Source organism: Acipenser ruthenus, chromosome 49 (genome assembly GCF_902713425.1).
Source record: "Acipenser ruthenus chromosome 49, fAciRut3.2 maternal haplotype, whole genome shotgun sequence".
Classification (NCBI taxonomy): Eukaryota; Metazoa; Chordata; class Actinopteri; order Acipenseriformes; family Acipenseridae; genus Acipenser; species Acipenser ruthenus.
This window is the reverse complement of record NC_081237.1, coordinates 6,269,675-6,282,850: the sequence shown is the minus strand read 5'-3', so window position 1 is coordinate 6,282,850 and position 13,176 is coordinate 6,269,675. Positions and strand designations below refer to the sequence as shown.

Here is a 13,176-nt window from a genome sequence, read left to right as displayed (position 1 = left end):
GTCTTCAACAAGCGACCCCTGCTGCAGGAGCTGTTCAGTGCTGCCCAACACAGTTGCCGTCCGCTTATAATAAGCGGGATTGGGCTTGTTTTGTCCTTGACTTCAACAGTTAAAAATGGCTGTAGGAGTGGTTTGGGTGATTGACTGGTGTCACTGTATGCACGTCATTTGAAAAAAAAAAAAAAGGAATTTGTATAAACACCTTCACCCCTGCCTCTGAAATGGGTTGGGCTTGTTTTGGGCTTGTATTGAAAGGCAGTTCCGTTTTTTGTTTTCTCGTGAGAGTTGGCAACCCTGCTGCCCAGTTAATGGCATGGTATTTGTTTTCCTTTATTCATCTCTCCCTACAAATTGGTTTCAGTTACACGGTTCGCGCCAGAAGCAGGTGAGGAATACAGAACCCCCCAGGTAATGCATCTCAGAAGCCCAGACGCGGCCGTGTCGAATAGCAGTCTGTAAACCACACACATCTCATTGCCGAGCTGCAAACTCCGAACCACATGGAAGAAGATAATGTGCCCCGTGCATTACTGAGTGTAGGACACGTCCTGAGATACAGTGTTTCTATAACCGTTACTGGAGGGGTGCCAAAGAAGGGAGGGGCATTCTGTACAGGTAAAAGCTGGTACTTGATACGCGATATGCAATTCAGCAGTCTGTTTTGCAAACTGTAATCATGTCCATGCTGGATAACTGGATAAGTTCAATCGCCATGCTCTGAGTCTTTTGGAATACACGTCGAATTGTCTGAGAGGTGAGCTGCTGGTTCGGCGCCGTAGATACTGGCCATTGTTTGCGGATTTGCTCAACATTATACCCCAGGTGTACTTAAAAATATCCACCAGGGGCGGGCGTTACTCTGGAAGGAACGAAATTGTTCCTGGTTGTTTTAAACTCGACCTTTACTTTAAGGAAGATGGTATACTAAAAGCAACAAATCCAGGATTGGTAAATTCGATTAAATAATAATAATAATAATAATAATAATAATAATAATAATAATATAGCATAAAAAGAATTTACAAAGCAGCTTGTATTGAGCTTTAAAAATGACCGAGTTCTGCGTTTTTAAGTGAAGCCCTCATACTAATCGATAGAGAAATCCACACTGACCTCACACTTTCAAAGTAAACAAGCGATTTCCATTATTTAGTCTGTGATGTAAATTACAGGCTAAAGACACACACACACACACACACACACATAATCGGTATTGCGTGTGTCCTCATAAACTGAAAACAAACGTGAGAGGCTGTTTCGCAATATCAGGGTTTGATTTCCATATATTTAAAATATTGCAAATTATGGTGGTGGTGTTAAAAACAAAAAAAAAAACCCTTTCCATTTGGATGGCAGTGCAGAAACCGTGTATTAAAATGGTTAACACGTTACAAGGAGAACCTAAGAGATGCACATGGTCCTCGCTACGCTACCGTAAGATTCCTGGTTTTTTGCACCAGGAAGTTGTCAACGTTTTGACTTCATAATCTCAGAATTGAACTGTGCTCCAATAAATGTCTATTAGCTATGGCAAGCCGTTTGAACAATAACATCTGCATTTTTTATATCAACAATTCTATTTTAGCATCAGAAATTCTATTTTTGATATCAAAATATATATATATTTTATATATATATATCAAAAATAATGTTTAGAATTGATATCGGTAATATAATTGCTGATACCAGAAACTGAGCATTCAATGTTAAAAAGGCTTGCCGTAATTAACCGTGCGGGGAGCAGAGAGGTGTGTCTGAATGAATAAATAATTACAGTACCAGGGGCAGCAGACCGTGGTAAATTCGCAGGTGAAGGCGGCGCTTGGCGGTTCAGCTGTTTGTTTAAACAGCTGAGCTGAGCGTTTGGTCGAGAAGCGCCCTGCGTCACCTTAGTTCCACGTCCGTGTCTCTCCAGTGTTTGGTGCAGGACAGGTACGTGCGCACGTAAGCAGACATTAACATTATTTTCAATAGTTTCACTTTTTGTTTGTTTTATTCTCTTTATAACATATGAACACATTTGCGTTTTAGTAGGCGAAACTTTTGTGTTTTGTTTGGTTTTGCAAAGAAAATGAATTCACTGAAGCCTCGGAAGAGCGATGTTTACCTGTACTGGTCGTAGTGTTGTAGAACTAACTTCATCTGATGGAAACGAAGGAGATAGCTGTAGTATAAAAAAACACGCAAACGCTAGACTTGGGACTTTAACAACGGTTTAGCCTTTAAAGCAAGTAGCATACCGTTTTTCTATACGGTTACAACTAAGATATTGTTGACGCAATATCAATATGTAAATACAATAACGACGTTGTGTAAGGACAGCATGCATTCGTGTAAAATATACACCGTAAGTTTTTATAAACATATTTAAGTTTGGGCTTGACAGATGAATTTTATCTACATTTTAAATTTGAAAACAACATGTATTGGTTTTCTAACAAAACAGTGTTTATTATTATTATTATTATTATTATTATTATTATAATAATAATAATATATATATATATATTTTTTTTTTTGGGGCATACAAAGGTAATACGTTTTTAAGTCCGTTTGAGACAGGTCTGATATTGGGGTGTATGACTTTGGAATCCCCTTCGTCCAGCCAGGAAATAATTGACTAGTTTTATTGTTTTGTTTACTCATCCTTTGTGGTGACCCAATTGAGATGCCACAGGCTGGTAACCGTTCCGTGCTGTTACTTTTTCAGTTTCTCACAAAAGGTGATTTTAAGGTGGAATATGATTTTAAGGTAGTATTTCTGTTGTATGCAATTCCGTTAACTTCATGCAGCAGCTAGCAATGCTGCACTGCTGTACTGAACGCCGGTATGATTTCAAGAAGCAGTATAATGATCATATGCAATCGTATTAAACTTTAGACTGGTCAATAGAAAAAAAAAAATGTTTTCTTTCTTTTACCAGTATGTACCAAAGTGCACTTTTTATAAGGGGTTTTAGAAAATTGAATTCAGAACCGTGTCTTTTCAGATATTTATTCAGGGTGGAGGTGTGTGTATGCTCTATGGTTTTAAAACAACTTGTTCTGATTTGTTAGTGAAATGATCAGGCGCCTTGCCAGGAATCTGAGGGATTGGGAAATCCAGCTAAATCTGCTTGGGACAGATCCCACTTAACCATGTTTAATACAGTGCTCCCTAACCAGAAATTTCTTTCACCTGTACAGTAGGTCTATAATGTCTGTGTGGGCCAGCCGTTGGGAGTTTACATTTATAATGCCCAATCCATTTAAATAGATGTCTTTCTTTCTGATGCACTTAAGTGGTCCTTGAACCTTGAATCTGGACTTTTCGTAGGGATGGTAACAAGACTCCCATTGCAGAGCAGTTTCACCCATTGCAGGTTTTACTAGGAGTTTGATTAGCACAGTGTGTAGGTAATCAGGTGTGTCAAACTGCTGCACAAGCCTTATTTCCATCCCTGTTTTAGTGTTTGTTCAGGGTAGAGCAGAGAGCTGCCGCTCACAGATGGAGTCTCTGTTGAACCGCTGGCTGTGGCGTCACGAGTACTGGCTCCCACCGGGTGTCACGTGGGCCGATATGGTAGAGACAGAGAGCGTCCAGTACCCGCAGCCTCGTGACCTGCTCCTCACCCTCCCTCTCTCCCTGGTCTTCATTGCTGCTCGCTACGCCTTTGAGAGGTAAGGACCTGCTGGACATGGTCACCTTCCTCTGTGCTTGAGAGGTACCGCAGCCGAGGTCAAAAGCATTCGACCCACAGGGATGGGAATAAGACTCCTGTTGCATAGCAGCTTGATCTGTTCCTGGTTTTGCTCCGAGTTTGACAGGACACACCTGAGTTTGTTGCCCATACACCTGGGGCTAATTGGGCACGTATTAAAACCTGGAATGGGTGAAACTGCTATGTAGTAGGAGTCGCATTTCCATCCCTGATCCCTCAAGCCATCTTTATTGCATTGGTGTACTGTAGAAGCATTGCAGAGTGTAGAACAGAATGTGTGTTATACAGGAAGGATGCAGGTCAGGTGTATGTAGATTTGTTTCCATCTGTCTGTCTTGAAAGCGGACTAGTTAATTTCCATCTGCACCAGATCGTGATCAAATAGTTTTCAATTGGGACTCTCAGCCACAGCTACGATTACTGGCTGGCAGAACACAATCTCATTAAGTCACCAGAAGGAAAGAGGCAGGTTTTAAATTGACTTCACACAAAATCTGTAGACTGAACATGAGGGCTGTGAATATATTCTAACGTCAGGGAACTATACTGTAGGCAGGGGAATTCCTTTATAAGTGACAGTTGTACTGTGCATACAGGTGACTTTGTCTGGTTGCGTAGTGGACTGGTGACTGTAGGGTGCAGCTTTAGTTTGATTTTGGAGCAGAGGTTGTTTTGCAGATTTCGTGGCGCAGAACCAACCCCTTTCTTTTTTTTTTTTTTTCTTCAAACCACTCCGTGTGTCACCAGGAATTGGAAGAGTTTGAGCTGATGCTAGAAACAGGATGCCATAAACGGTCACAGCAGTAACAAACATGGGCATAGTGAATTACACAGATAAAACCTGTGTGGTGGTACTGAGAGAGAGAGATTTGATTACAAGCAATCTGTTTGCTGTTCTGACTCATTGCAAGTGCCTTTGTCAGTCTCCTCTCTAGCAAAGAGCTGTTCAGTGTCACACCTATTCATGCAGGACAGTTTGTTTTAATGTCTTCACATTATACCAGTGCTCTAAAATAGCAGTGCTTCTGGTTTTTAAAATAAAATCCTATGATTGTCTGCACCTTTTCCCAAAGGCACTGAACTCCGTCTTTTATTCAGATATTATTATTATTATTATTATTATTATTATTTTATCTTTGTTAAGTGAGAGCTAACAGGTTTTAAAATCACATTTCTGATCTCTCATTAGCATCAACAACATTGTCACAGGTCTGTCTGTTGAGGAGATTTGATTTTATACTTTTAATTTAGGACATGCAGATATTAACAAAAAAGGTAATGCACTATAAGAAATAAAAGTTGCTGCTACTTCCTGGTGCCGGATCACTTCCTTTGCAGTAGGTCAGCTTCACTTCAGTGGTCGAGCTGGCCTGGGGACCGGGGTTTTTTTTTTAAATTTATTTTGATAACATCTTCAGCCAAAGAAAGTACAATTGTGGTAATGATGCCAATGGCTGATCTTTTCCAAACCTGTGTTGGCGCTCCATTCTGCTGCAGGAGCCGTGGATGCAGGAGTGCTCACCTCCGGGCTATGCGGTAAAGAGAAAAACAGAAACAAATAATACAGGAAGTTTTAAAATGAGGGGATTTGCATGGGGAAATATCCTGGGCACTGCATTGTTTTGATTTCAATCTACCTCTAGTACACAAGAAAAAAAAAAAAAGTTGAAAGTGTTTTCTAACATGAAAAACACATGTTCGTCCCAGCACTGTCACCTCCAAAGGTTCTCCTGCAGTGTGTGTTGACAGATATTCAGATCGTATGGCTTGCTGCTATTGTTTACTTCTGGTCGGCTCAGGTGTTTGTGTGCTGGAGATAGTGGAGTCCGCTGGGAGTGGAGGAGCGGTCGGTGGAAACCACGAGCAGACAGGCAGACCCAGCCAGCTCCTCCAGCTGTAACCTGTAGCCAGAACCTCTGTTTGAGACTGCTTTGGTCCACACAGTCCCTCTGATCTCCTGTTTACACAGGCAGGGCTGATTAGTGCACTGGGCAGCTTTGGGATTGAGTTACACCAGCTCGCTCTCTCTCTCTCTCTCTCTCTCTCTCTCTCTTGTCTTATTAAACTTGTAGTAAAACCACGGAATGGATTAAACTGCTATGCAACGGGAGTCTTATTTCCATCCCTGAGTAACGCTGTGTCCCTCCCTTCTCCTGCAGGCTGGTGGCGCTGCCCCTGAGCCGGAAACTGGGAGTGAGGGACACCACCCGGCGGGTTCTGGCGGTCCAGAATGTGACCCTGGAGGTGTTTTACAAGCAGCAGACCCGGAGCCCATCACAGGTCAGCATCGAATCGAGCCTGGGTCCCAGGCAGTGCTTCATCTCCCCAATGCACTGTTGTTCAGGCTGGTGTCTGCTGCAAGAGCCTGGATGGGACGGACTAGAAAAGGATGTGGTGTGCTGACAGGCATTCTAGGAATCTGTGCTCTAGGGTTAAAGTGAACAGGTGTGATCCGCTTCATTAAGCCGTTGCAGAGTACAGCAGAAGATCCCTTATAAAAGTTTGCTACAGTAGAAGCATAGCAGAGTGTGATTTTAAAGCATAGTGAAACCAGGGTAAACTATGTATTGCATTGTAGAACAGTGGGGAAAGCATGTTTAGAACTGCAAAAATACAGTGGTAAAGTTTTAGAAGTAACAAAGAATAGTGTGTCAGAGTTTACTTCCACAACATGGAATTGCATGCCTACTGGAAATAGAGGCCTGTCTCTCACTCTGTCACTCTCTCTCTCGCTCTGTCACTCGCTCTCGCTCTTGCTCTCTCTCTCGCTCGCTCTGTAACTAATGCCTTTTCTACATAGTTGCTGATTAGTCCCTAAGAGATTTTTGTAATCGCTCAGCTAACCAGTGCTAGCCCTTGCTGGATTTTTCAAACTTGTTTTGGTCCCTGAGCATGAAGGTGTTGTTTGACAGGGCTGTTTAAGATCAAGCCTGACTGCAGCCCATTTTGCAGGTCAGTATTGGCTTTGTGGTGCACAGACCGAGGGCATTTGCTTTAGTAGGACAGTTTAAACACCTGGGATCTCGTCACTGTGAATCTGTGCTGCCCATGGTGGTCCTACACCCATTTGAGATTCAATGTGCTGATTGGAGAAGCAGGGAGAGAGGAATAATAACAAACGTTGTCTTTTAATCTGCCTTGCATCTCGTCCAGAACTAAACAGTGGCACCACATCGCCTAGCATTCCAAGTCAGGCATCTAACAATGATCTACTGACATCAGATACAACTCGTGCCTGCTGATCTCCAAAGAGTAATGAATCATGACAAAATGCAAAAGTGCTCTAAAGTAATGTGAAGAACTCCTTTGAAAAACTATATCAAAGGGTGATACCAGCTTTTGTTTATCAAGGACAGCTGGTTAAGTGTGAGGTCGTGAATCAAATATAGGACAAAAGCGATACAGCGAGTTAGAGAAGATCAAGCAATTCGAGAAAGGAGTTCACGGCACTACAGTGTGTCCGTTAAGACGTACATTTTGAATTGCTTTCTTGATTTGAAGAATGTATTTAGTGTGTACTTGAACAGAACCTATGTGTAGTTTTTTGTACAGTATTTTTACTGTAGCTCAAGATTTGATACTTTGTGTGCACTCTCCACCTGTGTGTCTTTTCCCAAACCCAAGTTTGTTTTGCCACAACCGAGTCTCTAAGTGAAGTTTGTGTCTCCCATTCAGAATCAGTTCCACAGCCTATCTAAACAGTGTGACCTCTCCCAGAGACAAGTCGAGAGGTGGTTCCGACTCCGTAGAAACCAAGACAGGCCCAGCAACAGCAAGAAGTTCTGTGAGGCCTGGTGAGTCGCCTAAGAGTTTCTGAAATGACTCCAACATGGCAGGCCTGTACGTTAACCCTCATCAAACTGGGAGATAAATCAGTCTTCACAACCGTTCCTACAGTTTTATAATTGATATTTTTATTTCTTCCAACGTGATGACAACTGCGTATCAGGTATAGTGTGGACTTCTTGCCTTCACATACATAACAGTTGTAACTCATTGAAGTGCCGGTACATTGAATCAGGGATGTAAATAAGATGTGTCTTACTAAATTCATAGTTCAACCAAGAATGGATCAAACTGCTGTGCAATGGGAGTCATATTTCCATCCCTGTTGAAGTGCAGGAAAAAAAAAAAGCATTGGCTTTAGACTTCAGTAGAACAGAAAGCAATACACTGGTTAGCTGAGGCCTTTCTTATCGGAACTAGGGCTCTGCAGTTCAGTTACTGCAGGGCAGTTTCAGTGCAGGCTGAAGTTTTCTATTAAAAAAACGAGCTGTTTTAGAATCTGGAGGGAGGTTCAATTATTGTAGGTTAAAGTTCAAACAAACACCTGGGCTGCTTTGTGTGCCAGTCTCTGTATTCTGCCTGATCTTGTCACTTTGTTTCCAGCTGGAGATTTACCTTCTATATGATAGCCTTCCTTGCTGGCCTGGCTGTTTTGGTTGATGTGAGTATATAAAAACGTTATCGGCGCTGTACAGAAGGAATCGGTTCAGTTTCTAATTCTTTGTATTCACATGTTCTAGTCAGATATTCAGTTAATGCAGACATGTAGAGAATGAGGTTCTGAGTACGTTCACATGTTATGATTTACAGAGGCTTATTGTGTTGATACAGACACAGGGGTATCGGAGCTTACAGGCTCGCTTCCAGTCGGCTTTTGAAACGCTCAAGGCGGAATTGCCACTGAGTGATGCGCAGTTGTAAAGGTGAGGGGAGGACGCTGTATCTTGTTTTGAAATCAGCACATTAATGAATGGCTTTATTTAATACCTGCTGATAAATACTGCTTAAAGGCAGTTACAAGTATCAGCACAACCCCTGCTGTTTAACCAGAGAATGCTTTCAGCATCGTGAATTAGGCCCTGTATCCCATTACCTATAACAGTGGCGTTCCAGACCATTGCACACTGTGCCGCAGTGCAAGTGTCAACTACACTAATGAAGCTGATGCATTGAGTCTCATTTCACATGTGCAAATCCTTTGGAACCAGAGGACTCATTTTGCATAATTCATGTGAAGTTAAATATCCCTCTATTGAAGTGTTTACTTAGGCAATCACTCTGCTACTGTTTTATATACAGTACAGTCTCATTGCTTTGTATGTATGCCAAGGATCGCATTCAGAACAAACGCATCATGCTTTTGCCTTGCAGAAACCCTGGTTTTGGGACCCAAGTGAATGCTGGGTTGGCTATCCTCAGCAAGTGAGTATTTGGATTTATATTTAAATTATTCTGTTTTTAAAATTACAAATATATATATATATATATATATATATATATATATATATATATATATATATATATATATATATCTGTACGTTGGCTGAATGGTGCAAGTATCAATTGGCAAGGCTTTCTAATTTGTTGTGCTGTGTTGTCGCTTGAGAACCAAGTTTTTTTTTGTCCTGTAGGAATGATCATTAACACGGTTCCTTAAGCATCTCCCGTTTGTAGCAGGTGTGTGTGTGTTTTTTATTTTTATTTTTTATATATATATATATATAAAGGGCCCCCCCGGGGGCACATCTTGTTGTTTTACTCTGAGGGATGATGCCTCCACTGGTACAGAATAACTGGTCAGTGTCTTTCATCGCCCATGTTCGCTGAACTCAAATCAAAGGAACCTCATGATGAACCTCAAATGTAAAGCCAGACTTCACACAGCCAGACAGGATGTGGCATTCCATAGCAGTGCTGTCCTCACACAATGCAAAAGCACTACAAACTGGAGAAACCTTTATCGTCCCGAGACAGCATCACTGGCTCAAACAGCCCAGATGTGAAACCTGCCAGCAGATGGTTAATGTTGTATTCTCAGTGCCTGCTATAGAAAGTTTTGCTCATATTTGATGTCTGTTATAGAGGCGTAGTGTTATCTCAAATCTGAGGCAAAACCAGACGATGCATAAGAGTAGAAAACTGGGACTAGTTTCCCAAAGTGCTTTTAGCCCTATCGGGCTGCCTGCTACCAAGCTGTGATCTGTCTGCTTGTTTCTAGACGCAACGGTATAGCTTTGTAGAAATCGGCTGTGCTCCTCCAAACGGTTTAAAGATAAATGCATTTTGCATTCCTTGAATATATATTTTGTTCTGCAGAATTAATCTGGATTTAGCTAGACTGCTACCAAGAAGTATAATGTGATTTATCGTATCATTTCTGCAGCCCCTACAGACCTCCCAGTACTGGTACTACATGACTGAACTGGCCTTTTACTGGTCTCTGCTGCTCAGAGTCTCGTTCGATGTCAAACGAAAGGTAAGTCCACATTTCCGTCACCCTCCAAAAAAAATCTGAAAGCAGGGAGATTTAAAGGCAGCCGCAGGAGGGAAGGGGAGGTTCGTCTCTGAGCTGTCACGGGACCGGGCGAGCCGAGCGAGCCTTGCTAAATTGGCCGCTCTGGGATCGCTGTCTGTTCAATTCCATGCCCCCAAGGGGAACCCCAGCTTTTAATTGTTAAACATTTCATACCTGTGGCATCTCGTATGGGAGGGAAATAAATACTGTTCTATTGTACTGGCAAACGATCTACAGAGAAGATTAATGCGTGCCATAAAAAAAAAGAAATGTAACCCTGGTTTATCGCAGCTACTGCAGTGTGAATTATTGGTTTGTTTTACTCAGTCTGGAGTAAATGGAAGTGATGAATCAGAGCCATGCTGTATTCGGCTGAACCCTGCACGGCCAGCTTTGGTCACTTTTACTGTTTCAGTGCAGTAACTTTTTTTTTTTCGCAGGATTTTAAGGAGCAGGTCATCCATCACATCGCCACCATTTTCCTGATGGGATTCTCATACTGCGCTAATTACATCAGAGTGGGAACACTGGTGCTGCTGGTGCACGATGCCTCCGACTATCTCCTGGAGGTGAGTGGATATTTATGCTGGGTGAATTGGCCTATACAGCAAGTATGAGGGTTGGGAAGCAAAGGGTTTAAGGGAGGTTTTTGGGACCTGATTATACAGTAACTGGCTCCTGTTCAGCTCATTTTACCACACGGTCCGCCTGATCTTTAGTTTTCATGGATTCCAGCCCCCACTATTAAGAGAAGTTTTAAAACAATGCATCTCCCTCACAGGCACAGTTTGATGTTATTGTACGGTTTGCATTGTCTTGTTTTGGTAGCTGCCGAATGAAAAATTCATAGCAACATCTGTGACAATTTCTTAACGTCAGACGTTCCAATCCCCAGGCACCACCAAAACAGACTCCATACTGTGTGCATGCATCGACTCCTTTTGAAACTAATCCAGAAATAACAAAGAACTACCTGCAAAACGAATGCATTGTGAATGCAAATTAAATACATATATTATTAAAATGCCTCTGTGTGCTTTAACTCAGTCAGCCAAGATGTTTAACTACGCCGGCTGGAGGAGGGTGTGTGACTCCCTGTTTTTCGTTTTCACTGCTGTCTTTCTGGTGACCCGGCTTGTGGTGTTTCCAAGCAAGTGAGTATCCTACCCCCACCACCCCCACCTTGCTCGCAGTTGTGTGTATATCTGGTGCTAGCCGACCATCACCCCTTCCTTACCCTTTCCCCCCCTCTGTCTCTCTCTCTCAGAGTGCTCTACACCACTTGGTATCTCTCCATGGAGAGCTTCCAGCCCTTCTTTGGCTATTACTTCTTCAACGCCCTGCTGCTGGTCCTGCAGCTCCTCCATGTTTTCTGGGCCTTGCTCATCCTGCGCATGGTCTGGAAGTTTGTCGTCCAAGGCAGGGTGAGTACCGGTAGCACCCACCAGGGGGCAGTCCCCAACCTAGCATGGAGGCAACCGCTGGGGACGGGAGGGCTGTGGGTCGTAGAAAGTTTGTGCATTTATTTTTTGTCTCCATCGTGTGCTGCCCTGCCTGATTTCAGACAGGAGGGGTCAGTGTTTGTTTTTGCCCTGCCTGATTCATGCAGCAGGGGGCAGTGCTTGTTCTTGCCCTGCTGTCTGAGGGTCTGCTCCATGCCCCTGCAGGTTGAGCGAGATGAGAGGAGCGATGAGGAGGAGAATCACACAGAGGAGGAGGAGGAGGAGACTTGCTGGGAGAGGAGGAAGTGCGCCTTCGACTCCAAACTCCCTTCGCTGACCAACAACTGCGTGCTCAACAACTTGACCAACCAGAGGAACGGCGCACCCAGCAGGCAGCCCAAAGCCCGGTAGCGCTAGAGCCCTCTTCTGGTGGGAGGCTGAATTGCTCCCATTTTTTTGTATTCATACATTTATTTTTTTTGGCTTTTTACAGATTTCAAGGTTTTTTGCTTTTTGTGGCTAAGTGCTGCAAAGGTATTAGATTTGCACAAGATATTTTAGTCTATTGTATAATTATTATTATTATCATTATTATTATTGCTATTGTTTACGTTTGTCTTAGGTAAGGGGGTCCAAGATTATCGCTGATCAAGATCTGTGAAATCAGCTACCGAAAGCGCTAAAACTAAAGAGTAAGATACCTGTTTATCATTTTGCAGCACTTATTTTATTATGTATACTCGCCAATGTCGGTCGTTTTGTTAAATAAACATCTAAAAGGTTTTAGTGCCATGCTTAATTGCAGATTTTTACAACACAACTTTATAGCCCCCTGTACACTGCTGTATTGCCTATCCTGGTGCCTCAAGAGTGAGAATAGTGCGCCCCCTTGTGTAAATTCTGAGGAATTACAAGCACAGCCACACAGGTCATGATGACCTGTTTCACAATGACTGGGTTTCGTTTAATGAGGTAATCGTGAGCTCCACAGTTTCATGTAGACTTGGCTTTCCCATTAAATGGAGGAAGTGATTACTAAATATGGCAATACAGTAAGATGAGAAGTGGCAGTCGGTTATAATTGTAAGCAGCAGCCAACAGGAACTGGGCTGGAAGCATTAAACAGCTTGCATATGGTACTGATTTTAAGTGCTTTTTTTGTTATGATGTGTTTCTTTCTTTATTTTTTTTAAAGCAAACATATCATGAAAATCCACCAATGGAAAAATACAACATATGAACTGTTTATGTAGTACATCACTGAAACCTTTTTCTGCAATGCCTCCCAGATCCTCTTGCTGATAGTAAAGCCGACGCTTGGCAATTGGTCTCCGTAGAGAGATGGTTACAATAGAGCCAGGGAGATCTGTGGTCTCCAACCCCAACCGTGGAATTACTGTGGTATAGGAGTGGGGCAGGGGGTGAAATGGACTGACCTTTCTGAGTGTGTGACTCACAACTTTTAGAATAATAATAGTAATAATAATAATAATAATTTTATGTTTCGGATAACTTTTGCATTGTTTTCTAATGAGCCCAAAAAGGGGAGTCTGCAACGAACGAGTTCTATGTAATGTATTTAACTTCTAGCACATGCTTGTGTCTGAACAACGCTGAACTTTCTCCTGTTGCCCTCCCACATGCATGCTAATACAGCCCCGTGGGTTTATTGAGACTGAATGACTGTGTTGTAACGGGGGCCATGATATTCCTGTGATGGTACTCCCAATTG

At 42.6% G+C, this 13,176-nt stretch overlaps 1 protein-coding gene across 5 annotated transcripts; it reads left to right on the top strand.

The window, feature by feature from the left end:
* Positions 1 to 292: 292 nt before the first annotated feature.
* Positions 293 to 12,230, top strand: LOC117428846 (ceramide synthase 2-like). Of its 5 annotated transcripts, none has more exons than XM_059015114.1 (11): positions 1,837 to 1,932; positions 3,450 to 3,660; positions 5,861 to 5,981; positions 7,377 to 7,495; positions 8,091 to 8,148; positions 8,859 to 8,909; positions 9,871 to 9,963; positions 10,443 to 10,571; positions 11,050 to 11,156; positions 11,270 to 11,426; positions 11,670 to 12,230. In XM_059015114.1, exons 2-11 carry the CDS (start codon positions 3,488 to 3,490, stop codon positions 11,853 to 11,855), a joined length of 1,194 nt encoding a protein of 397 aa, XP_058871097.1. In that variant the 5' UTR covers positions 1,837 to 1,932; positions 3,450 to 3,487; the 3' UTR covers positions 11,856 to 12,230. The 5 variants fall into 5 exon arrangements, with proteins under 5 accessions (XP_058871101.1, XP_058871100.1, XP_058871097.1 ...); XM_059015115.1 differs by having other exon boundaries at positions 1,844 to 1,944; XM_059015116.1 differs by lacking the exon at positions 1,837 to 1,932 and adding an exon at positions 2,327 to 2,347.
* The last annotated feature ends 946 nt before the right edge of the window (positions 12,231 to 13,176 follow it).